At 51.1% G+C, this 23,845-nt stretch overlaps 1 protein-coding gene across 1 annotated transcript in view; it reads right to left on the bottom strand.

Annotated features, from left to right (window-relative positions):
• Positions 1-23,845, bottom strand: part of BSN (bassoon presynaptic cytomatrix protein) — a 134,835-nt gene that overhangs the window by 29,121 nt on the left and 81,869 nt on the right. The window contains exons 4-5 of the mRNA XM_072132029.1: positions 14,528-15,052; positions 108-6,749 (exon numbers count right to left, since the gene is read on the bottom strand). Coding sequence (XP_071988130.1) covers positions 108-6,749; positions 14,528-15,052 — 7,167 coding nt within the window. The remainder of the gene's footprint in view (positions 1-107; positions 6,750-14,527; positions 15,053-23,845) is intronic.

Here is a 23,845-nt window from a genome sequence, read left to right as displayed (position 1 = left end):
CAATAACATGCAAAAAACATCATGTGAATGAAGGGACATTCAAGTGCGGGCTCTACGTATGCAGCTCCATGACGTGTCTATGCCGGATACTGTGCCTTGTCTCTTACCTGACCACCTTGCAGTAACTGATGTTGATACAAAGAGAACCTGTCCTTTGTAGACTCCTCAGATGTAGGACTTAGGGGCTTAGGATCCGACAATGATCTCTGCATAGTTTTTAATGGTCGGGGTAGGATCTGCTGTCGTTGAGTAGTTTCGGCAGTGAAATGTTTTTGAGGGGTGACATGGGCTTTATTCAGCCTTTCACTAGAAGCAAATGTAGATTCCAGTAACCTGTGAGGTGATAGTGGTGAAACTGGTGAGTAGAGAACTTGGGGGGACTTGGGCGGCTGCCGATTTACTAGCTGAGAAAGCGTGTCTGCTGTCATATGTGACTGGTAACCGATTTCCAGAGGATCGGGCTTCTTCTTCTCAAACTTGGTGGCTCCTTGTTGTCTTGACATGTTAGTGTCCAGTGGTCCAGTAGAAGAATAGGGGCTTATTGTTGTTGGGACACTAAGCTGTGGAACCACAATCCCATGAGACTGAGTTTCTGGTTCTGTCTGGCAGGCCAGACTTTCGCCTTTTTGTGTTTTCTCTGGTGCTGATATATACTTAACGATTTCCACCTTGGGATCTGGAGTAGTTATGTGAATTGATGGCGAGACCCTCTGGAGCTGGTCTGGCTCAGTTTGGACGGAGCAGTCACTGATGGTCTGAATGGCTATACTGGACGTTCCTTTGGAATCATGTTTGCTATCCGAGCTGGAGTCTGAATGTCGGGAATATCGAGATCTCCGTCTACGCGTTGGTTGTTCCCATTCTGCATTGTCTTCATCATCTGTCTGAACACTGCAGTCAGTGCTCCTTTTTGTACGGCGCCGGCGTGACATATAAAACCTGTCTTCACCGTCTTCATCATCGGTCTGTACACTGCTGTCTGTTATCTTCTTGACAATGTACGCTTCGTGGCTTTCATCGGTGTTGTAGGCATCCCTGAGACGTGGCATTGAGTTCCTTTTCTTTATAGTCCTATTGGCTTCCCAGTGCTCATCGGTTTGTAGTGACATCTCAGAGGCAGAGTTGGTAAGTGGCCTCTGAGGACCGGGATAGCGCGGCTGTCCCTGTGCATCTGGTACTGTAGGAGCCATAGCAATAAATGGTGGGTTTATTGGTGGCCAAAACTGGCCACTTTGAGCAAGGGTTCTCTGCATTTCAATGGCAATTTCTGATACAGTTTGGGGTGGAATTCGCGCTGTCTGCTCACAAGCAGGAGGGATAGAAGTCTTCTGCCTCTTCTGTTCCTCTAGTTGCTGTTGAAGTTGCTGCTGCAGCTGTTGGATTTGCTCCAGCTGCAACCTTTGCTGTGCTAGCTGCTCCCGTTGCAAGACAAATTGCGCTTGGCGCTCTTCCTGCTGTTGTTGAAGTACTTGCTGCTTTATTGACTGCAACTCTTGGAGCTCTCTCTGCACCAGCATCTGCTCCTTCTCTCTGTGACGCTGGAGCTCTATGCGTTCCCTCTCTAGCTCCTCGTGCAGTCTGAGTTGCCTCAGTGCCTCTAATTCTACTCTTTCTCTTTCGATGTTGAGCAGGTGTTCCTGCTGTTTTCTCTGCCGTTCTTCTTCTTTTTCTTTCTGCTCTTTTTCGGTCCCAGCTTTTGTTTCAGTTATCTGGTTCTCTGTCATGCTCTTCTGTTGGGACTGACTGGTCTCTCTAGAAGAACTCTGCACCCCTGACATTACAGCTGGCACTTCCACAGGGGCATCTGTGGTTGTTGTATCTGAACATATATGAGATGTTACTACAGAGGTTGAAGCTACGGTTGAAGCGGGTGGAAGAGATGATACAGTGGTTGTAACTGTACATGCTGTTGTACTTGCTGAAAAAGTGCTGGCAGGTTTTCCCAAATAAACAGGGGTTTCAAATGTTGACCCGGAGGATACAGGCGGGAATCTATTTACAGCAGGATAACGGTACCCTGAATGGGGTCCAAGTGGCATTCTGGGAGCAACTAGTGGCATCCTAGTAAGACTCGCTAGAGGAACAGCAGTGACGCTGCTGGAAGCATATGGCCTATACAAACCTCTGATCATTGGCCTTAGTACAGAAGCTGGTTGAGTGGTTATCGGAAGAGTCGAAGCTATAGGTGTATTGATAGTTGAGTAAATCATGCCATCTGCTGCTCTCACCGTGGCGGCAGCCGGATACATTTGCCTGATATTTGCAGACCGAGGGCCAGACACATTAAACTGTGCCAAGCTTCCAAATCCTTGACGGTTTTCTGAGAAATGAGGAGCATACATCAAGTTTTGCCTGATGGGAGTCACTCCTTGATTCAATAGCATATTAGTTGCCGGACCTGTACCGCCTGTATTAGGTCCATATTGTATCAGGTCTGGGCTGTTCGTATGGCGACCCCCATATTGGTCCATAGAGTTAAGGGCAGCACACATTCTGCTGATTTCTCGAGCTGTCGTTGCACTGTATTGAGCAAGATTTGACTCTTGAAAGTTGGACAGGTCTCGAGCAGAATATCTGTAGTCAGAATATATATTGGACATTGAGCTATATCGTCTTATGGGTAGTGTCCTATTAAATAAGTCAGAGGGCTGCCGAAGGTCTGTAAATGAACCGTACTGTAATCCCTGTCCTAGGTAGTTGCCATCACTGAAATTCATGCTTTTCATTGTACTAAGATCCATTGCCCCCTCACCTCCTGGAATCTGGTAAGGCTGATACAAACCAATGTCAGATAAATTGGTCTCTGACATGGATGAGTGTAGCCTTCCAGGAGGGCCATATGGGTAGAATTTCTGCTCCTCGTAAAAATTCTGTGGAGGAACAGATGGCGGGGGAGGTGGTGGTACCATTGACTTTGTTTCTCTATATTGATAGTTTTCAGGCAGCTCTTGTTCTCGTTGTCCATAGTACTGTACCCCTGTTCTTTCTGCCTGGGGTGCTTCCCCTGTGCTTTTGTCTGATAGGTTAGAAGAATTATAAGCACCAGCACAACTGCCACCGAATGGGAACTTGTAGACCACATCACAGCACGCTACTTGGCTCTCAGGTTTCATCCCTGTGAGATCTAGTGCATTTGGAGCCTGTTCTTCTTTCAAGAGTTTTGTAACAGTGCCAGGTGCCTTCTCATCCAGGTGCACCATCATTGGATGTGGCTGGCCCCCTGTAATATTTATGAGAGGATGCTGAACTTTTGGCTCAGGGACCCCGTTGAAAGCATCAGTAAAGCCTATGCCCTGGTCCTGCTGGAATTGCCTTGGCATGGCACTAATGTTAGCAATGTTTTGTGCACTACCAGGTTGGGAACCTACATCTCGTTTAACCATAGATGTGACCTGGCTAGGAAGGTTATATCTTGCAAATATGTCTTTATGCAGGCCACTAGCTTCTTCTGGTTTACCACCACTTCCCCTCAGGACCCCAGGTGGAGCCGATTGTTCTATATGCTTGGCTTGTGTTAAGCATACTGCACTACCTGTCCCCTGACCAAAGTCTACCCTATTCTGAAATGGATCTCCATACACCATTGGTTGTTTAGGCTGTGATACAATCATGTTGGAGGCAACAGTTATGCTAATGGTTGTGGCTGTGCCAATGACAGCGTGAGGTTGTTCTTGGGCATTTAAGTTGACAATTAATGGCTGGACAGCAGTAGACTGGCGCGTTGAAGTTGGTTCCATTGTCAAAGAATATCTCCTGGATTCAGTGGCTAAAGACGTAAGGTCCATGCCCTGATCAGTCATAATGACCGGAGCACTTTTCATGGCTGTTCTTAAATCCACGGCACTGCTGCTATGTTTTGGACCAGGCTCCACCCGTGACGTTCCTGGAATCGAAGAGATCCTACACAGTGATATGTTCTCTGGTGGTAAGGAACCCCAGGTATAAGTATTGCTGGAACCATCTACTGCAGCAATTGGCTGACCTTTTGAAGAAATCATGTGCACTCCTGAAGCTGGAGATCTTTCTATGACTGTGTGTGTCTTAGTGTAGCTAGACTGTATTTGTTCTAGCGGAGACTGTGAACTGCAGACTGCTGTCTGACTGTAACTATGCTGACGATTTAATCTAGTAGGCGATGTAACTGGGGAAGTGGAGGAGCTGACACTTTTAGGTTTGGTTTGGATGGAGGAATCAGATGCTAGTGTAATAACCATGAATGGAGTCTCTTGAGAAGATTGCTGTCTAGATAAACGAGGTGACCTAGTGCGCTCTGGTGTTTGTGTTCCTTGGGCTACCATAGGCGACATTTGCACAGAAGAGCTGTCCAGCCTATGGATGTTGTGCGTTTGGGATGAAAACTCAGCAGTAGTCCTGCTTCCTGAAGACATGTTTAGTCTTGGAGATGAATGAGTTGGGCTTTGTGTGGGTGAGGTAGGAGACAGAGGTGGGCTGGTACTCTTGAAGAAAGAAATAACTTTTGAGGTCAATGATACATTTGTCCCAACGCCTTGCCCTAGATTTCTCGATGCATTGATCTCATTTGCACTGTAGTCCATGCCATCTCTAGATCGTCCATAGCTTCGGTGACAAGGAGATGCTCCCTCAACATTCGCACCAGGGGTGAATGATGCAGAGGTCGACGTTGTTGAAACTTTGCCATAGTGATAAGTAGACGATATTGCTTTGGAGCTAGGAACAGAGGATGAACTATGAAGTTTTGCCTGCTCAAGTCCATCTTTTGAAAAGTGCTGTGTCACCCGCACATCTGGTATGACCCTCCCAGCGAGGCCTTCAGAAGAAGCAAAGGATACTGGAGCAGATAACTGAGTCGGGCTTGTACCGGGAGTAAGTGGACCACTAACTTGCTTCAGCATGTCATTGTATGCATTCTCTGCATTTAGGAATTGCTTTTCAGCATAGACATCTACCTTCTTGTCCTCCAGTAAGTCAGCTGATGATTGATGCATTCTTGAGATGTTCTGAGAGGTTTGCAATATTTCATCATAAACTGTTCCAGTTGTTAAGTCCACATTGTACTCATTCTGCGATGCTCCACTTCTACTACTGTCATAACCATAATCTTCAATGTACTGATACTCGTAGTTGTTCTGCTGCTGAGTGCCGGAGTAACCAAGCTGCTGGTAGTTGTTTCCATAGATGTGATTCTGCTGTGATTGTTGTTGTTTCTGGAACAGTTCAGCTTTTCTCATCATTTCTTCATAAACCTCCTCAGCACTTTTCAAAGGTTTATTACTAGCAGAGGTTGTGGAGGTCTTTTCTGTTGGAGAATACAATGACATAAATGTTGGCAAGTTGTATTCACTCCCCGATTTATACAATTTGGAAGCTATCATCTCAAACCCTTCTGCCTCAGAGTCAATGGAAGGCGAATATTCAGAACATGAAGATCTGTGCAGTTCTTCCATCTCTGCAGCTTGCCTCATTTCTTCTGTGGGTGATGCATCCTCAATGGGAGACAGATTACTTGGAGGTGTCTTTGATCTTTCTCTTCTTCTCTGGGCTCTTAGTTCTTCTTTGTCTCGTTTGGTCTTGCGGGCTGTGCTTCTGATCCTTTGCTGTTCCACTTCTCTCATTTTTTCTTGCTCTCGTAAAAGGTCTTCTTCCTCTCGCAGTTCTTCTTCCTCTGAAGAATCTTCAATAGTGGGTAGTAAAGGACCATGAGAGCGGTGGCGAGCCTTCCTCTGCTGCTTGACCTCTTCTAGGCGTTGCCTTCGACTTGGGCTGCTGTCACTGTCTTCTTCAAGTGATGACAATGATGTGGGTGATGTTCCGCTCGTGTAGCTTGGTGTTGTTGCAGGTAATGTAGAGGAGTATTCTCCTCTGGATCGTTCTTCTGGTGACCCAGTGAGGCTTTCCATCTCTAATTCTGGTTCCCTATCTAAACTTATGTCTGTCTCCTGGTCCAGATCAATGTCTCTGTTATAGTTATTTGTGCTATTTAACTCAATAGTCTTAAACCGCCGAAGCCCGCCTTGTGTTGCAGATACATCTTCTTCTTCGTCCACATCTACATCTTTTCTACTGTCATCATACACATCATTGGAGTTATAACCTGGAGGTCTCTTGAAGGAGGAGGTACCTTTGGCTTTCTCAGAGTCTGCTTTGTGTCCATTCTTACTACTGCTATATTTTAAATGGTTAAAATGCTGATCGTCATCTTCTAGATTGTCTTCTTCTGCGCTCATTTCCAAAAGCTGTCTTCTCATAAACTCTTCATCCGAAAAGTTCCCCTTTTGCTGTCTCATTGGTAGTGGAGAAAAACCTTCACTGCTGTCTTCAACATAATCATGGCGGAGTTTGCTTCCAAAGTCATCTGATGACTCGGTGCACTCCTTTCGATCCCTCTGATTTTCCCATTCCAGTGAATCTTCATCTTCTTCTAGGATATCCTCCAATTCTTCATCTGAATCAAAAGCTTCAGGGGTGATAGACAGAGACCTTGGCCTGGGCTTTTGTTTTGAATCCTCCCTTAAGCTGTGGAACCTATCACCTTGGGAACCCCCTTTTGATTCCAGTAGTGGTCTAACACTACTTTCCAATTTAGTAAGCTCAGAAGGGCTTGGTGGGCTTCGTTGAGATATGCCTGTTGTATTTAACTTCTCTTCTTCCTGCTGCACCAATCCTGCAATTTCACTTTGAGAGCTGGAGATTCCATCGGAGGAGTATCCTGTGTCACTCAGGCTCTGAGGGCTGCGGGACAAGTCATGGGAATAAGGCTTGCTTACATCCTGCAGAGAAATTGGGGACATAACGTTAGTAAAGTATGCCAACACAGTCTAGTCAAACTTCTTGTAATAGTAGCAACCACAATCTGTCAAATCAGAATACAGAGCACTCTATAAGACTGACACAAAAATATGTCAAAGAAATTCACCACATTATCCATGTAGTCGGCCCTTAATGCCATAATATTTAGTCACCCACCCTATCTCACTAAACAGTGTGCTGCCAGATATTGCCATATAGATCAATGAAGTCATCCCAATAATAAGGGTTAAGATCCTGTCCCACCATCTTTAGGTCCTGTCCCACCATCTTAAGGTCCTGTCCTACCATCTTAAGGTCCTGTCCCACCATCTCTAGGTCCTGTCCCACCATCTTTAGGTCCTGTCCCACCATCTTAAGGTCCTGTCCTACCATCTTAAGGTCCTGTCCCACCATCTTTAGGCCCTGTCCTACCATATTAAGGTCCTGTCCCACCATCTTAAGGTCCTGTCCTACCATCTTAAGGTCCTGTCCCACCATCTTAAGGTCCTGTCCCACCATTTTTAGGTCCTGTCCCACCATCTTAAGGTCCTGTCCCACCATCTTTCAATCCTGTCCATCATCTTTAGGTCCTGTCCATCATCTTTAGGTCCTGTCCCATCATCTTAAGGTCCTGTCCCACCATCTTTCAATCCTGTCCATCATCTTTAGGTCCTGTCCATCATCTTTAGGTCCTGTCCCGTCATCTTTAGGTCCTGTCCCATCATCTTTAGGTCCTGTCCCACCATCTTTCAATCATGTCCATCATCTTTAGGTCCTGTCCATCATCTTTAGGTCCTGTCCCATGATCTTAAGGTCCTGTCCATCATCTTTAGGTCCTGTCCCATCATCTTTAGGTCCTGTCCCATCATGTTTAGGTCCTGTCCCATCATCTTAAGGTCCTGTCCCATTATCTTAAGGTCCTGTCCCATCACCTTAAGGTCTTGTCCCACCATCTTTCAGACCTGTACCATCATCTTTTAGTTCTGTCCCACCATCTTTCAATCCTGTCCATCATCTTTAGGTCCTGTCCATCATCTTTAGGTCCTGTCCCGTCATCTTTAGGCCCTGTCCCATCATCTTTAGGTCCTGTCCCACCATCTTTCAATCCTGTCCACCATCTTTAGGTCCTGTCCATCATCTTTAGGTCCTGTCCCGTCATCTTTAGGTCCTATCCCACCATCTTTCAGACCTGTACCATCATCTTTTAGTTCTGTCCCACCATCTTTCAATCCTGTCCATCATCTTTAGGTCCTGTCCATCATCTTTAGGTCCTGTCCCGTCATCTTTAGGTCCTGTCCCATCATCTTTAGGTCCTATCCCACCATCTTTCAATCCTGTCCATCATCTTTAGGTCCTGTCCATCATCTTTAGGTCCTGTCCCATGATCTTAAGGTCCTGTCCCACCATCTTAAGGACCTGTCCCACCATCTTTCGGACCTGTACCATCATCTTTTAGTCCTGTCCCACCATCTTTCAATCCTGTCCATCATCTTTAGGTCCTGTCCATCATCTTTAGGTCCTGTCCCGTCATCTTTAGGTCCTGTCCCATCATCTTTAGGTCCTATCCCACCATCTTTCAATCCTGTCCATCATCTTTAGGTCCTGTCCATCATCTTTAGGTCCTGTCCCATGATCTTAAGGTCCTGTCCCACCATCTTAAGGACCTGTCCCACCATCTTTCGGACCTGTACCATCATCTTTTAGTCCTGTCCCACCATCTTTCAATCCTGTCCATCATCTTTAGGTCCTGTCCCATCATGTTTAGGTCCTGTCCCATCATCTTTAGGTCCTGTTCCCAATCTTTTTGTGCAGTCGGGAGGATATGATTGATAAAAACCCAACCATCTCCAGAGGTTTCTATGAACATGGAGAAATGCAGTCACTCTGGGAGATGGCGATTATACTCTCTTTGTTTCTTTCATTACCTGCCTGAATGTCCAGGTCCTATTTTTGGAACAGATTTACATTTCAGAATTATTTTTACTTCCTTTTTTCATGACATGTGAAATGTTAATGGAATAGTTTTACTCATTACTTGTTTTTGCTTATAGAATTGGCAGACAAATAAGTAAAAATGTGAGAAAATAATCTTTTTTATAATTTTTTTATAAGTTTTTTTCAAATAAGCAGTAAAATTATGTTAGGCGTCAGTGCATCGCTCTTCCCCGGGTCCAGCCACAGTGCAGACGGCGCAGCTTCCCAAATGACTACATTTTCTAAGGTGCGGGAAGGAGAAACACCATTCTGATTTCTCACTGCAACATTAACAGTAGATTATACCCTTTAAAATGACACCAGAACTGTGTCTCTAGATGCCCCTGCCATGACATGTATACACATGCTATCTGCACAGGGTGTGTGCTATTAGGATGTATATAGCATATACATATATTGTGACCAGGCACCAGGTATTGTGGTTGATGGCCTCAGTGGAGTAGACGCTAATCTTTGCTGGTGACACACGCAGCGTTTTTGTTGCGTTTTTTCATTGCGTTTTTTCATCCTTGAAAAACGCATCATATTTGCATATTGGCTTTTTCAATGAATTTTAGGTCAAAATGTTTTCTCCCCTGCGTTTTTGAGGTGCTTTTTCATTGCATTTAGCATTTTTGATTACGGATGCGTTTGTGATTACGTGCACAGACAGCAGGGAGAAGGTGGCTGTGTTTTTACAAATTCCAATAAACACAGCTGCCTGGAATTACCGCACATCAAGCATTAGATTTTTAAACATGCAAACACAAGCAAACATTTGAAAAACGCATGCAAATAAAAGTGTGTGCATTTTCAATGCGTTTGAAATCGCAGCAGAAACGCAACAAAAACGCCACATGTGTCCCGGCCTCAGGTTGCTGAACCTTATAGCTGCAGGTGATCCGGGCCGGTATTACTGGAGTGGTCTGAGAGCCGGTGGGATGACGGCTTCCATGTGTCTCGGCCTTAGGTTGCTGACCCTTATAGCTGCAGGTGATCCGGGCCGGTATTACTGGAGTGGTCTGAGAGCCGGTGGGATGACGGCTTCCATGTGTCTTGGCCTCAGGTTGCTGACCCTTATAGCTGCAGGTGATGCGGGCCGGTATTACTGGAGTAGTCTGAGAGCCGGTGGGATGACGGCTCCCATGTGTCCCGGCCTCTGGTTGCTGACCCTTATAGCTGCAGGTGATCCAGGCAGGTATTACTGGAGTAGTCTGAGAGCCGGTGGGATGACGGCTCCCATGTGTCTTGGCCTCAGGTTGCTGACCCTTATAGCTGCAGGTGATCCGGGCCGGTATTACTGGAGTGGTCTGAGAGCCGGTGGGATGACGGCTTCCATGTGTCTCGGCCTTAGGTTGCTGACCCTTATAGCTGCAGGTGATCCGGGCCGGTATTACTGGAGTAGTCTGAGAGCCGGTGGGATGACGGCTTCCATGTGTCTCGGCCTTAGGTTGCTGACCCTTATAGCTGCAGGTGATCCGGGCTGGTATTACTGGAGTGGTCTGAGAGCCGGTGGGATAACGGCTTCCATGTGTCTTGGCCTCAGGTTGCTGACCCTTATAGCTGCAGGTGATCTGGGCCGGTATTACTGGAGTAGTCTGAGAGCCGGTGGGATGACGGCTTCCATGTGTCTCGGCCTCAGGTTGCTGACCCTTATAGCTGCAGGTGATCCGGGCCGGTATTACTGGAGTGGTCTAAGAGCCGGTGGGATGACAGCTCCCATGTGTCCCAGCCTCTGGTTGCTGACCCTTACAGCTGCAGGTGATCTGGGCCGGTATTACTGGAGTGGTCTTAGAGCCGGTGGGATGACAGCTTCCATGTGTCTCGGCCTCAGGTTGCTGACCCTTATAGCTGCAGGTGATCCGGGCCGGTATTACTGGAGTGGTCTAAGAGCCGGTGGGATGACAGCTCCCATGTGTCCCAGCCTCTGGTTGCTGACCCTTACAGCTGCAGGTGATCCAGGCCGGTATTACTGGAGTGGTCTGAGAGCCGGTGGGATGACGGCTTCCATGTGTCTTGGCCTCAGGTTGCTGACCCTTATACCTGCAGGTGATCTGGGCCGGTATTTCTGGAGTGGTCCAAGAGCCGGTGGGATGACGGCTTCCATGTGTCTTGGCCTCAGGTTGCTGACCCTTATAGCTGCAGGTGATCTGGGCCGGTATTACTGGAGTAGTCTGAGAGCCGGTGGGATGACGGCTTCCATGTGTCTCGGCCTTAGGTTGCTGACCCTTATAGCTGCAGGTGATCTGGGCCTGTATTACTGGAGTAGTCTGAGAGCCGGTGGGATGACGGCTTCCATGTGTCTCGGCCTCAGGTTGCTGACCCTTATAGCTGCAGGTGATCCGGGCCGGTATTACTGGAGTGGTCTGAGAGCCGGTGGGATGACAGCTCCCATGTGTCCCAGCCTCTGGTTGCTGACCCTTATAGCTGCAGGTGATCCGGGCCGATATTACTGGAGTGGTCTGAGAGCCGGTGGGATGACGGCTTCCATGTGTCTTGGCCTCAGGTTGCTGACCCTTATAGCTGCAGGTAATCCGGGCCAATATTACTGGAGTGGTCTGAGAGCCGGTGGGATGACGGCTTCCATGTGTCTGGGCCTCAGGTTGCTGACCGTTATAGCTGCAGGTGATCCGGGCCGGTATTACTGGAGTGGTCTAAGAGCCGGTGGGATGACAGCTCCCATGTGTCCCAGCCTCTGGTTGCTGACCCTTATAGCTGCAGGTGATGCGGGCCGGTATTACTGGAGTGGTCTAAGAGCCGGTGGGATGACGGCTCCCATGTGTCCCAACCTCTGGTTGCTGACCATTATAGCTGCAGGTGATGCGGGCCGGTATTACTGGAGTGGTCTAAGAGCCGGTGGGATGACGGCTTCCATGTGTCTTGGCCTCAGGTTGCTGACCCTTATAGCTGCAGGTGATCTGGGCCGGTATTACTGGAGTGGTCTTAGAGCCGGTGGGATGACGGCTCCCATGTGTCCCAGCCTCTGGTTGCTGACCCTTATAGCTGCAGGTGATCCGGGCCGATATTACTGGAGTGGTCTGAGAGCCCTTGAGATGACGGCTCCCATGTGTCTCGGCCTCTGGTTGCTGACCCTTATAGCTGCAGATGATCCAGGCCGGTATTACTGGAGTGGTCTGAGAGCCGGTGGGATGACGGCTCCCATGTGTCTCGGCCTCAGGTTACTGACCCTTATAGCTGCAGGTGATCCGGGCCGGTATTACTGGAGTGGTCTAAGAGCCGGTGGGATGACGGCTTCCATGTGTCTTGGCCTCAGGTTGCTGACCCTTATAGCTGCAGGTGATCTGGGCCGGTATTACTGGAGTGGTCTTAGAGCCGGAGGGATGACGGCTCCCATGTGTCTCGGCCTCTGGTTGCTGACCCTTATAGCTGCAGGTGATGCGGGCCGGTATTACTGGAGTGGTCTAAGAGCCGGTGGGATGACGGCTTCCATGTGTCTTGGCCTCAGGTTGCTGACCCTTATAGCTGCAGGTGATCTGGGCCGGTATTACTGGAGTGCTCCTAGAGCCGGTGGGATGACGGCTCCCATGTGTCTCGGCCTCTGGTTGCTGACCCTTATAGCTGCAGGTGATCCGGGCCGGTATTACTGGAGTGGTCTGAGAGCCGGTGGGATGACGGCTCCCATGTGTCTGACCCTTATAGCTGCAGGTGATCCGGGCCGATATTACTGGAGTAGTCTGAGAGCCGGTGGGATGAAAGCTCCCATGTGTCCCAGCCTCAGGTTGCTGACCGTTATAGCTGCAGGTGATCTGGGCCTGTATTACTGGAGTGGTCTCAGAGCCGGTGGGATGACAGCTCCCATGTGTCTCGGCCTCAGGTTGCTGACCCTTACAGCTGCAGGTGATCTGGGCCGGTATTACTGGAGTGGTCTGAGAGCCGGTGGGATGACGGCTCCCATTTGTCTGGGCCTCAGGTTGCTGACCCTTACAGCTGCAGGTGATCCGGGCCAGTATTACTGTAGTGGTCTGAGAGCCGGTGGGATGACGGCTCCCATGTGTCCTGGCATAAGGTTGCTGACCCTTATAGCTGCAGGTGATCCGGGCCGGTATTACTGGAGTGGTCTTATAGCCGGTGGGATGACAGCTCCCATGTGTCTCGGCCTCAGGTTGCTGACCCTTATAGCTGCAGGTGATTCGGGCCAGTGTTACTGGATTGGTCTCAGAGTGGGTGGGATGACGGCTTGGATGTGTCCTGGCCTCAGGTTGCTGACCCTTACAGCTGTAGCTGATCTGAGCTGGTGTTACTGGAGTGGTCTGAGAGCCGGTGGGATGACGGCTCCCATGTGTCCTGGCATAAGGTTGCTGACCCTTATAGCTGCAGGTGATCCGGGCCGGTATTACTGGAGTGGTCTGATAGCCGGTGGGATGACAGCTCCCCGGTGTCTCGGCCTCAGGTTGCTGACCCTTATAGCTGCAGGTGATCTGAGCTGGTGTTACTGGAGTGGTCTGAGAGCCGGTGGGATGACGGCTCCCATGTGTCCTGGCATAAGGTTGCTGACCCTTATAGCTGCAGGTGATCCGGGCCGGTATTACTGGAGTGGTCTGATAGCCGGTGGGATGACAGCTCCCCGGTGTCCCGGCCTCAGGTTGCTGAGTTTTATAGCTGCAGGTGATCCGGGCCGGTATTACTGGATTGGTCTGAGAGCCGGTGGGATGACGGCTCCCATGTGTCTCGGCCTCAGGTTGCTGACCCTTATAGCTGCAGGTGATCCAAGACGGTGTTACTGGATTGGTCTGAGAGCCGGTGGGATGACGGCTCCCATGTGTCTCGCCCTCAAGTGGCTGACCCTTATAGCTGTAGCTGATCTGGGCCGGTGTTACTGGATTGGTCTGAGAGCCGGTGGGATGACGGCTCCCATGTGTCTCGGCCTCAGGTTGCTGACCCTTATAGCTGCAGGTGATCCGGGACGGTGTTACTGGATTGGTCTGAGAGCCGGTGGGATGACGGCTCCCATGTGTCTCGGCCTCAGGTGGCTGACCCTTATAGCTGTAGCTGATCTGGGCCGGTGTTACTGGATTGGTCTGAGAGTAGGTGGGATGACGCCTCCCATGTGTCCCGGCCAGGTGCTGCTCTGTACAGCCAGGAGGTGTAGCAGAGCTGAGTGTGTGGCTCCGGGCCTGAAGGGTTGGTCTGGGGTCCTTTTACTGCTGTGGTCTCAGGACTGGGCCAGAGACAATGGAGGACCCTGTTGTCCCCTTACAGACTGTGCGGTGAGGAGAACCCGTCTTATGCTAAAGCCTTTATGTTCTGCCTTCATTCTGCATCTGCTGAAGGAAGAGGCTCATCTTCATTAGTTACTTATCGGACATTCCTGTTTTGGTGACCTTTGTGATGAAGTCTGACCCCCACAATAAATATCTATGGCAGTGGGGTTAATCTTTAAAGAATTATTCTCATGTTCAATAATAATGACATATCCACATGATAAACGTGGGCCCCATCTACCTGGAGGGTCCTCGGACCCCCTTCCAATGGCAGTCTATGGCAGTCTTGAATGGACAATGATCTCTGCCTGAGCGGCAGATTCTGCATTTAACCCACCCAAGGTCAGGATGTCGGTGGATAGTCGTTCCTAGGTGCAGATACAGAATGTTTTTATAAAATATCCTGTCACAAATATTAAACCTGATAGAGCACAGGCCAGAATGACCTCAAGAGTGTGTGGTATCAAAATTGTAACTTCCCACCTAAACCCCTGTTCAACACATCACAACCAGCAATAAATGGAGCTCCAGACTTGTAGGCACCTACTTCGCAGACAGCTCACCTCATGGTCTCTTATCTTCTGAACCTCGGAGGATGGCTTCCCATTCTTTGTCCCAGACTCTTTTTTACCACCCACACTTTTACCCTTTGGCACCATCTGCTTTGACAACTTTGGAGAATCTGCAGGGGCTTTGGGTAGGGTAACATCTTCCAGGTGTGTTCTCTCTAGGCTCTTGATTTGTTCTGAACTCTTGAGGTGGTTTTGTTGAGAACTTCTCTGTGCAGGCTCTTGGGGTTGTCCTGGTGTCCCCCTCACTCCTCCTGTCTGATGCTGAGGAGAAGCTGTGGATACAGGGACGGCTTTCTGGTGAAGAGGCAATGCTGTGGGGCCTGGAGAGGGCTGGTGTCTTGGTGACCCTGATGTGACAGTAGCAGGGACATGTTTGGGAGATGCTCCAGAAGGAATTCCTGGCTGGTGCCTTGGGGAACCTTGTCTGGAGGTCGGTAAGGGTGTTGGTGGAGCATCTCCTAGGCTTCCTTCTAATAACCGCTGAGTTTGGCAGTTCAAACACAACCATTCATTTTTCTAAATAAAAAGAAAAATATTGGATTAATGAAATGAACAAAGAAGCATCAACAGCACAAACTGAATCAAGACTACATTTACACTTCGTCCATCCTGCGCCAATGACACACAGCAGTGATGTCATAGGTCCACTGGGTCTCCACCATCCACCCAAAACAAAGCCCAAGCGAGATGGAGAAAAAATCGGGAACTACCCAGAGCAAAGAACTAATAAACCCTGCAGGTTGGATCAGAACCACCTTTAGATCTGTTCATCATATCTGGATGTAATAAAGGGTGTGAGCAGGCGGGTTTCCCACTGCTTAGTGGGGGCTGCTTAGTCTTCTCTATACCTGTGCGTACAGCTCTTAGGTTGTACTGGGGGTCCGGGTCTCCTGGGGGTGTATAGGCTTCTCTTCAAATGTGTATACAGCTCTTAGGTTGTACTGGAGATCCGGGGTCTCCTGGGGGTGTATAGGCTTCTCTTCAAATGTGTATACAGCATTTAGGTTGTACTGGGGGTCCGGGGTCTCCTGGGGGTGTATAGGCTTCTCTACACCTCTGTATACAGCTCTTAGGTTGTACTGGAGATCCGGGGTCTCCTGGGGGTGTATAGGCTTCTCTACACCTCTGTGTACAGCTCTTAGGTTGTACGGGGGGTTCGGGATCTCCTGGGGGTGTATAAACTTCTCTACACCTGTGTATAAAGCTCTTAGGTTGTACTGGGGGTCCGGGGTCTCCTGGGGGGTGTATAGGCTTCTCTACACCTGTGTGTACAGCTCTAAGGTTGTACTGGGGGTCCGGGGTCTCCTGTGGGTGTATAGGCTTCTCTACACCTGTGTGTACAGCTCTTAGGTTGTACTGGGGGTCCGGGGTCTCCTGGGGGTGTATAGTCTTCTCTACACCTGTGCGTACAGCTCTTAGGTTGTACTGGGGGTCTGGGGTCTACTGGCGGTGTATGGGCTTCTCTACACCTGTGTGTACAGCTCTTAGGTTGTACTGGGGGTCCGGGGTCTCCTGGGGGTGTATAGTCTTCTCTACACCTGTGTGTACAGCTCTTAGTTTGTACTGGGGGTCCGGGGTCTCCTGGGGGTGTATAGGCTTCTCTACACCTGTGTGTAAAGCTCTTAGGTTATACTTGGTGTCCGGGGTCTCCTGGGGGGTGTATAGGCTTCTCTATACGTCTGTGTACAGCTCTTAGGTTGTACTGGGGGTCCAGGGTCTCCTGGGGGTGTATAGGCTTCTCTACACCTGTGTGTAAAGCTCTTAGGTTATACTTGGGGTCCGGGGTCTCCTGGGGGTGTATAGGCTTCTCTACACCTGTGTGTAGAGCTCTTAGGTTGTACTGAGGGTCCGGGGTCTCCTGGGGGTTTATAGGCTTCTCTACACCTCTGTATACAGCTCTTAGGTTGTACTGGGGGTCCAGAGTCTCCTGGGGGTGTATAGTCTTCTCTACACCTGTGTGTACAGCTCTTAGGTTGTACTGGGGGTCCGGGATCTCCTGGGGGTGTATAGGCTTCTCTACACCTGTGTGTACAGCTCTTAGGTTGTACTGGGGGTCCGGGGTCTCCTGGGGGGGTGTATAGTCTTCTCTACACCTGTATATACAGCTCTTAGGTTGTACTGGGGGTCCAGAGTCTCCTGGGGGTGTATAGTCTTCTCTACACCTGTGTGTACAGCTCTTAGGTTGTACTGGGGGTCCGGGGTCTCCTGGGGGTGTACAGGCTTCTCTACACCTGTGTGAACAGCTCTTAGGTTGTACTGGGGGTCCAGGGTCTCCTGTGGGTGTATAGGCTTCTCTACACCTGTGTGTACAGCTCTTAGGTTGTACTGGGGGTCCGGGGTCTCCTGGGGGTGTATAGGCTTCTCTACCCCTGTGTATACAGCTCTTAGGTTGTACTGGGGGTCCGGGGTCTCCTGGGGGTGTATAGGCTTCTCTTCACATGTGTATATAGCTCTTAGGTTGTACTGGGGGTCCGGGGTCTCCTGGGGGGTGTATAGGCTTCTCTACACCTGTGTGTACAGCTCTTAGGTTGTACTGGAGATCCGGGGTCTCCTGCGGGTATATAGGCTTCTCTACACCTCTGTGTACAGCTCTTAGGTTGTACTGGGTGTTCGGGGTCTCCTGGGGGGTGTATAGGCTACTCTACACCTGTGTGTACAGCTCTTAGGTTGCACTGGGGGTCCGGGTCTCCTGGGGGTGTATAGGCTTCTCTACACCTGTGTGTATATCTTTTAGGTTGTACTGGGGGTTCGGGGTCTCCTGGGGGTGTATAGACTTCTCTACACCTCTGTGTACAGCTCTTAGGTTGTACTGGGTTCCGGGGTCTCCTGGGGGTGTATAGGCTTCTCTACACCTGTGTGTAAAGCTCTTAGGTTATACTTGGGGTCCGGGGTCTCCTGGGGGGTGTATAGACTTCTCTATACCTCTGTGTACAGCTCTTAGGTTGTACTGGGGGTCCGGAGTCTCCTGGGGGTGTATGGGCTTCTCTACACCTGTGTGTACAGCTCTAAGGTTGTACTGGGGGTCCGGGGTCTCCTGGGGGTGTATAGGCTTCTCTACACCTGTGTGTAGAGCTCTTAGGTTGTACTGAGGGTCCGGGGTCTCCTGGGGGTTTATAGGCTTCTCTACACCTCTGTATACAGCTCTTAGGTTGTACTGGGGGTCCAGAGTCTCCTGGGGGTGTATAGTCTTCTCTACACCTGTGTGTACAGCTCTTAGGTTGTACTGGGGGTCCGGGATCTCCTGGGGGTGTATAGGCTTCTCTACACCTGTGTGTACAGCTCTTAGGTTGTACTGGGGGTCCGGGGTCTCCTGGGGGGCTGTATAGTCTTCTCTACACCTGTATATACAGCTCTTAGGTTGTACTGGGGGTCCAGAGTCTCCTGGGGGTGTATAGTCTTCTCTACACCTGTGTGTACAGCTCTTAGGTTGTACTGGGGGTCCGGGGTCTCCTGGGGGGTGTATAGGCTTCTCTACACCTGTGTGTACAGCTCTTAGGTTGTACTGGGGGTCCGGGGTCTCCTGGGGGGTGTACAGGCTTCTCTACACCTGTGTGAACAGCTCTTAGGTTGTACTGGGGGTCCAGGGTCTCCTGGGGGTGTATAGGCTTCTCTACACCTGTGTGTACAGCTCTTAGGTTGTACTGGGGGTCCGGGGTCTCCTGGGGGTGTATAGGCTTCTCTACCCCTGTGTATACAGCTCTTAGGTTGTACTGGGGGTCCGGGGTCTCCTGGGGGTGTATAGGCTTCTCTTCACATGTGTATATAGCTCTTAGGTTGTACTGGGGGTCCGGGGTCTCCTGGGGGGTGTATAGGCTTCTCTACACCTGTGTGTACAGCTCTTAGGTTGTACTGGGGGTCCGGGGTCTCCTGGGGGTGTATAGGCTTCTCTACACCTGTGTGTACAGCTCTTAGGTTGTACTGGGGGTCCGGGGTCTCCTGGGGGGTGTATAGGCTTCTCTACACCTGTGTATACAGCTCTTAGGTTGTACTGGGGGTCCGGGTCTCCTGGGGGTGTATAGGCTTCTCTACACCTGTGTGTACAGCTCTTAGGTTGTACTGGGGGTCCGGGGTCTCCTGGGGGTGTATAGACTTCTCTACACTTCTGTGTACAGCTCTTAGGTTGTACTGGGGGTCCGGGGTCTCCTGGGGGTGTATAGGCTTCTCTACACCTGTGTGTAAAGCTCTTAGGTTATACTTGGGGTCCGGGGTCTCCTGGGGGGTGTATAGACTTCTCTATACCTCTGTGTACAGCTCTTAGGTTGTACTGGGTGTTCGGGGTCTCCGGGGGGTGTATAGGCTTCTCTACACCTGTGTGTAAAGCTCTTAGGTTATACTTGGGGTCCGGGGTCTCCTGGGGGGTGTATAGACTTCTCTACACCTCTGTGTACAGCTCTTAGGTTGTACTGGGTTCCGGGGTCTCCTGGGGGTGTATAGGCTTCTCTACACCTGTGTGTAAAGCTCTTAGGTTATACTTGGGGTCCGGGGTCTCCTGGGGGGTGTATAGACTTCTCTATACCTCTGTGTACAGCTCTTAGGTTGTACTGGGGGTCCGGAGTCTCCTGGGGGTGTATGGGCTTCTCTACACCTGTGTGTACAGCTCTAAGGTTGTACTGGGGGTCCGGGGTCTCCTGGGGGTGTATAGGCTTCTCTACACCTGTGTGTAGAGCTCTTAGGTTGTACTGAGGGTCCGGGGTCTCCTGGGGGTTTATAGGCTTCTCTACACCTCTGTATACAGCTCTTAGGTTGTACTGGGGGTCCAGAGTCTCCTGGGGGTGTATAGTCTTCTCTACACCTGTGTGTACAGCTCTTAGGTTGTACTGGGGGTCCGGGATCTCCTGGGGGTGTATAGGCTTCTCTACACCTGTGTGTACAGCTCTTAGGTTGTACTGGGGGTCCGGGGTCTCCTGGGGGGCTGTATAGTCTTCTCTACACCTGTATATACAGCTCTTAGGTTGTACTGGGGGTCCAGAGTCTCCTGGGGGTGTATAGTCTTCTCTACACCTGTGTGTACAGCTCTTAGGTTGTACTGGGGGTCCGGGGTCTCCTGGGGGGTGTATAGGCTTCTCTACACCTGTGTGTACAGCTCTTAGGTTGTACTGGGGGTCCGGGGTCTCCTGGGGGGTGTACAGGCTTCTCTACACCTGTGTGAACAGCTCTTAGGTTGTACTGGGGGTCCAGGGTCTCCTGTGGGTGTATAGGCTTCTCTACACCTGTGTGTACAGCTCTTAGGTTGTACTGGGGGTCCGGGGTCTCCTGGGGGTGTATAGGCTTCTCTACCCCTGTGTATACAGCTCTTAGGTTGTACTGGGGGTCCGGGGTCTCCTGGGGGTGTATAGGCTTCTCTTCACATGTGTATATAGCTCTTAGGTTGTACTGGGGGTCCGGGGTCTCCTGGGGGGTGTATAGGCTTCTCTACACCTGTGTGTACAGCTCTTAGGTTGTACTGGGGGTCCGGGGTCTCCTGGGGGTTTATAGGCTTCTCTACACCTGTGTGTACAGCTCTTAGGTTGTACTGGGGGTCCGGGGTCTCCTGGGGGGTGTATAGGCTTCTCTACACCTGTGTATACAGCTCTTAGGTTGTACTGGGGGTCCGGGTCTCCTGGGGTGTATAGGCTTCTCTACACCTGTGTGTACAGCTCTTAGGTTGTACTGGGGGTCCGGGGTCTCCTGGGGGTGTATAGACTTCTCTACACCTCTGTGTACAGCTCTTAGGTTGTACTGGGGGTCCGGGGTCTCCTGGGGGTGTATAGGCTTCTCTACACCTGTGTGTAAAGCTCTTAGGTTATACTTGGGGTCCGGGGTCTCCTGGGGGGTGTATAGACTTCTCTATACCTCTGTGTACAGCTCTTAGGTTGTACTGGGTGTTCGGGGTCTCCGGGGGGTGTATAGGCTTCTCTACACCTGTGTGTAAAGCTCTTAGGTTATACTTGGGGTCCGGGGTCTCCTGGGGGGTGTATAGACTTCTCTATACCTCTGTGTACAGCTCTTAGGTTGTACTGGGGTCCGGGGTCTCCTGGGGGGTGTACAGGCTTCTCTATAACTGTGTGTACAGCTCTTAGGTTGTACTGGGGGTCCGGGGTCTCCTGGGGGTGTATAGACTTCTCTACACCTGTGTGTACAGCTCTTAGGTTGTACTGGGGGTCCGGGTCTCCTGGGGGTGTATAGGCTTCTCTACACCTGTGTGTACATCTCTTAGGTTGTACTGGGGGTTCGGGGTCTCCTGGGGGTGTATAGACTTCTCTACACCTCTGTGTACAGCTCTTAGGTTGTACTGGGGGTCCGGGGTCTCCTGGGGGGTGTATAGGCTTCTCTACACATGTGTGTACAGCTCTTAGGTTGTACTGGGGGTCCTGGGTCTCCTGGGGGGCTGTATAGTCTTCTCTACACCTCTGTATAAAGCTCTTAGGTTGTACTGGGGGTCCGGGGTCTCCTGGGGGGCTGTATAGTCTTCTCTACACCTGTGTATACAGCTCTTAGGTTGTACTGGGGGTCCAGGGTCTCCTGGGGGGCTGTATAGTCTTCTCTACACCTGTGTGTACAGCTCTTAGGTTGTACTGGGGGTCCGGGGTCTCCTGGGGGGCTGTATAGTCTTCTCTACACCTCTGTATACAGCTCTTAGGTTGTACTGGGGGTCCGGGGTCTACTGGGGGTGTATAGCCTTCTCTACACCTCTGTGTACAGCTCTTAGGTTGTACTGGGGGTCCGGGGTCTCCTGGGGGTGTATAGGCTTCTCTACACCTCTGTATACAGCTCTTAGGTTGTACTGGGGGTCCGGGGTCTCCTGGGGGGCTGTATAGTCTTCTCTACACCTGTGTATACAGCTCTTAGGTTGTACTGGGGTCCGGGGTCTCCTGGGGGGCTGTATAGTCTTCTCTACACCTCTGTGTACAGTTCTTAGGTTGTACTGGGGGTCCGGGGTCTCCTGGGGGGTGTATAGGCTTCTCTACACCTGTGTATACAGCTCTTAGGTTGTACTGGGGGTCCGGGGTCTCCTGGGGGGCTGTATAGTCTTCTCTACACCTGTGTGTACAGCTCTTAGGTTGTACTGGGGGTCCGGGGTCTCCTGGGGGGCTGTATAGTCTTCTCTACACCTCTGTGTACAGCTCTTAGGTTGTACTGGGGGTCCGGGGTCTCCTGGGGGGTGTATAGGCTTCTCTATACCTGTGTGTACAGCTCTTAGGTTGTACTGGGGGTCCGGGGTCTCCTGGGGGGTGTATAGGCTTCTCTATACCTGTGTGTACAGCTCTTAGGTTGTACTGGGGGTCCGGGGTCTCCTGGGGGGTGTATAGGCTTCTCTACACCTCTGTGTACAGCTCTTAGGTTGTACTGGGGTCCGGGGTCTCCTGGGGGGTGTATAGGCTTCTCTATACCTGTGTGTACAGCTCTTAGGTTGTACTGGGGGTTCGGGGTCTCCTGGGGGTGTATAGCCTTCTCTACACCTCTGTGTACAGCTCTTAGGTTGTACTGGGGGTCCGGGGTCTCCTGGGGGGTGTATAGGCTTCTCTACACCTCTGTGTACAGCTCTTAGGTTGTACTGGGGTCCGGGGTCTCCTGGGGGGTGTATAGGCTTCTCTATACCTGTGTGTACAGCTCTTAGGTTGTACTGGGGGTTCGGGGTCTCCTGGGGGTGTATAGACTTCTCTAGAAAGCGGGTCTGATAGAAAGCGGAGATCCAAAAATGATGAGTAAACTCAGACATCATTATAACTTGGTGGATCTGGGGTTCAGTGGTCGCCCCAATTCCCTAAGCTACTGCCCACACCACAGCCGTATACTACTGCCCGCACCACAGCCATATACTACTGCCTGCACCACAGCCGTATACTACTGCCTGCACCACAGAGCCGTATACTACTGCCCGCACCACAGCCGTATACTACTGCCCGCACCACAGCCGTATACTACTGCCCGCACCACAGCCGTATACTACTGCCCGCACCACAGCCGTATACTACTGCCCGCACTACAGCCGTATACTACTGCCCGCACCACAGCCGTATACTACTGCCCGCACCACAGCCCTGTACTACTGCCCGCACCACAGCCCTGTACTACTGCCCGCACCACAGCCATATACTACTGCCTGCACCACAGCCCTGTACTACTGCCCGCACCACAGAGCCGTATACTACTGCCCGCACCACAGCCCTGTACTACTGCCCGCACCACAGCCATATACTACTGCCTGTACCACAGCCGTATACTACTGCCCACACCACAGCCGTATACTACTGCCCGCACCACAGCCATATACTACTGCCTGCACCACAGCCCTGTACTACTGCCCGCACCACAGCCGTATACTACTGCCCGCACCACAGCCATATACTACTGCCTGCACCACAGCCCTGTACTACTGCCCGCACCACAGCCGTATACTACTGCCCACACCACAGCCCTGTACTACTGCCCGCACCACAGCCCTGTACTCCTGCCCGCACCACAGCCCTGTACTACTGCCCGCACCACAGCCCTGTACTACTGCCCGCACCACAGCCCTGTACTACAGCCCCACCACAGCCCTGTACTACAGCCCCACCACAGCCCTGTACTACTGCCCGCACCACAGCCCTGTACTACTGCCCGCACCACAGCCCTGTACTACTGCTCGCACCACAGCCCTGTACTACTGCTCGCACCACAGCCCTGTACTACAGCCCCACCACAGCCCTGTACTACTGCCCGCACCACAGCCCTGTACTACAGCCCCACCACAGCCCTGTACTACAGCCCCACCACAGCCGTATACTACTGCTCGCACCACAGCCCTGTACTACTGCTCGCACCACAGCCCTGTACTACTGCCCGCACCACAGCCCTGTACTACAGCCCCACCACAGCCCTGTACTACTGCCCGCACCACAGCCCTGTACTACAGCCCCACCACAGCCCTGTACTACAGCCCCACCACAGCCCTGTACTACTGCTCGCACCACAGCCCTGTACTACTGCTCGCACCACAGCCCTGTACTACAGCCCCACCACAGCCCTGTACTACTGCCCGCACCACAGCCCTGTACTACAGCCCCACCACAGCCCTGTACTACAGCCCCACCACAGCCGTATACTACGGGCAGTTGTACCGAGCGTGTTCTTTTATTCTAAGGCCTTTTTATTTTCTACTCTTGTGAGTATTATCAATAAAACAATTTTTACGGAAACATTACGTACTGCACCATCGTTCTTGTTCTTTCTCTTTCCAATCGGACTAGCAACCAGGAGAAGGAACAAAGAAGGTGGAACGCAAAGTAGAGGATCAAGTCCCCGGATGGGAGGAATTAGGAGCAGCACAGAGGTTACGAGCTACCT

The sequence above is a fragment of the Engystomops pustulosus genome, unplaced genomic scaffold (genome assembly GCF_040894005.1).
Source record: "Engystomops pustulosus unplaced genomic scaffold, aEngPut4.maternal MAT_SCAFFOLD_209, whole genome shotgun sequence".
NCBI lineage: Eukaryota > Metazoa > Chordata > Amphibia > Anura > Leptodactylidae > Engystomops > Engystomops pustulosus.
Note: the sequence above shows the minus strand (reverse complement) of the source record. Positions and strands in the feature narration are given on the sequence as shown.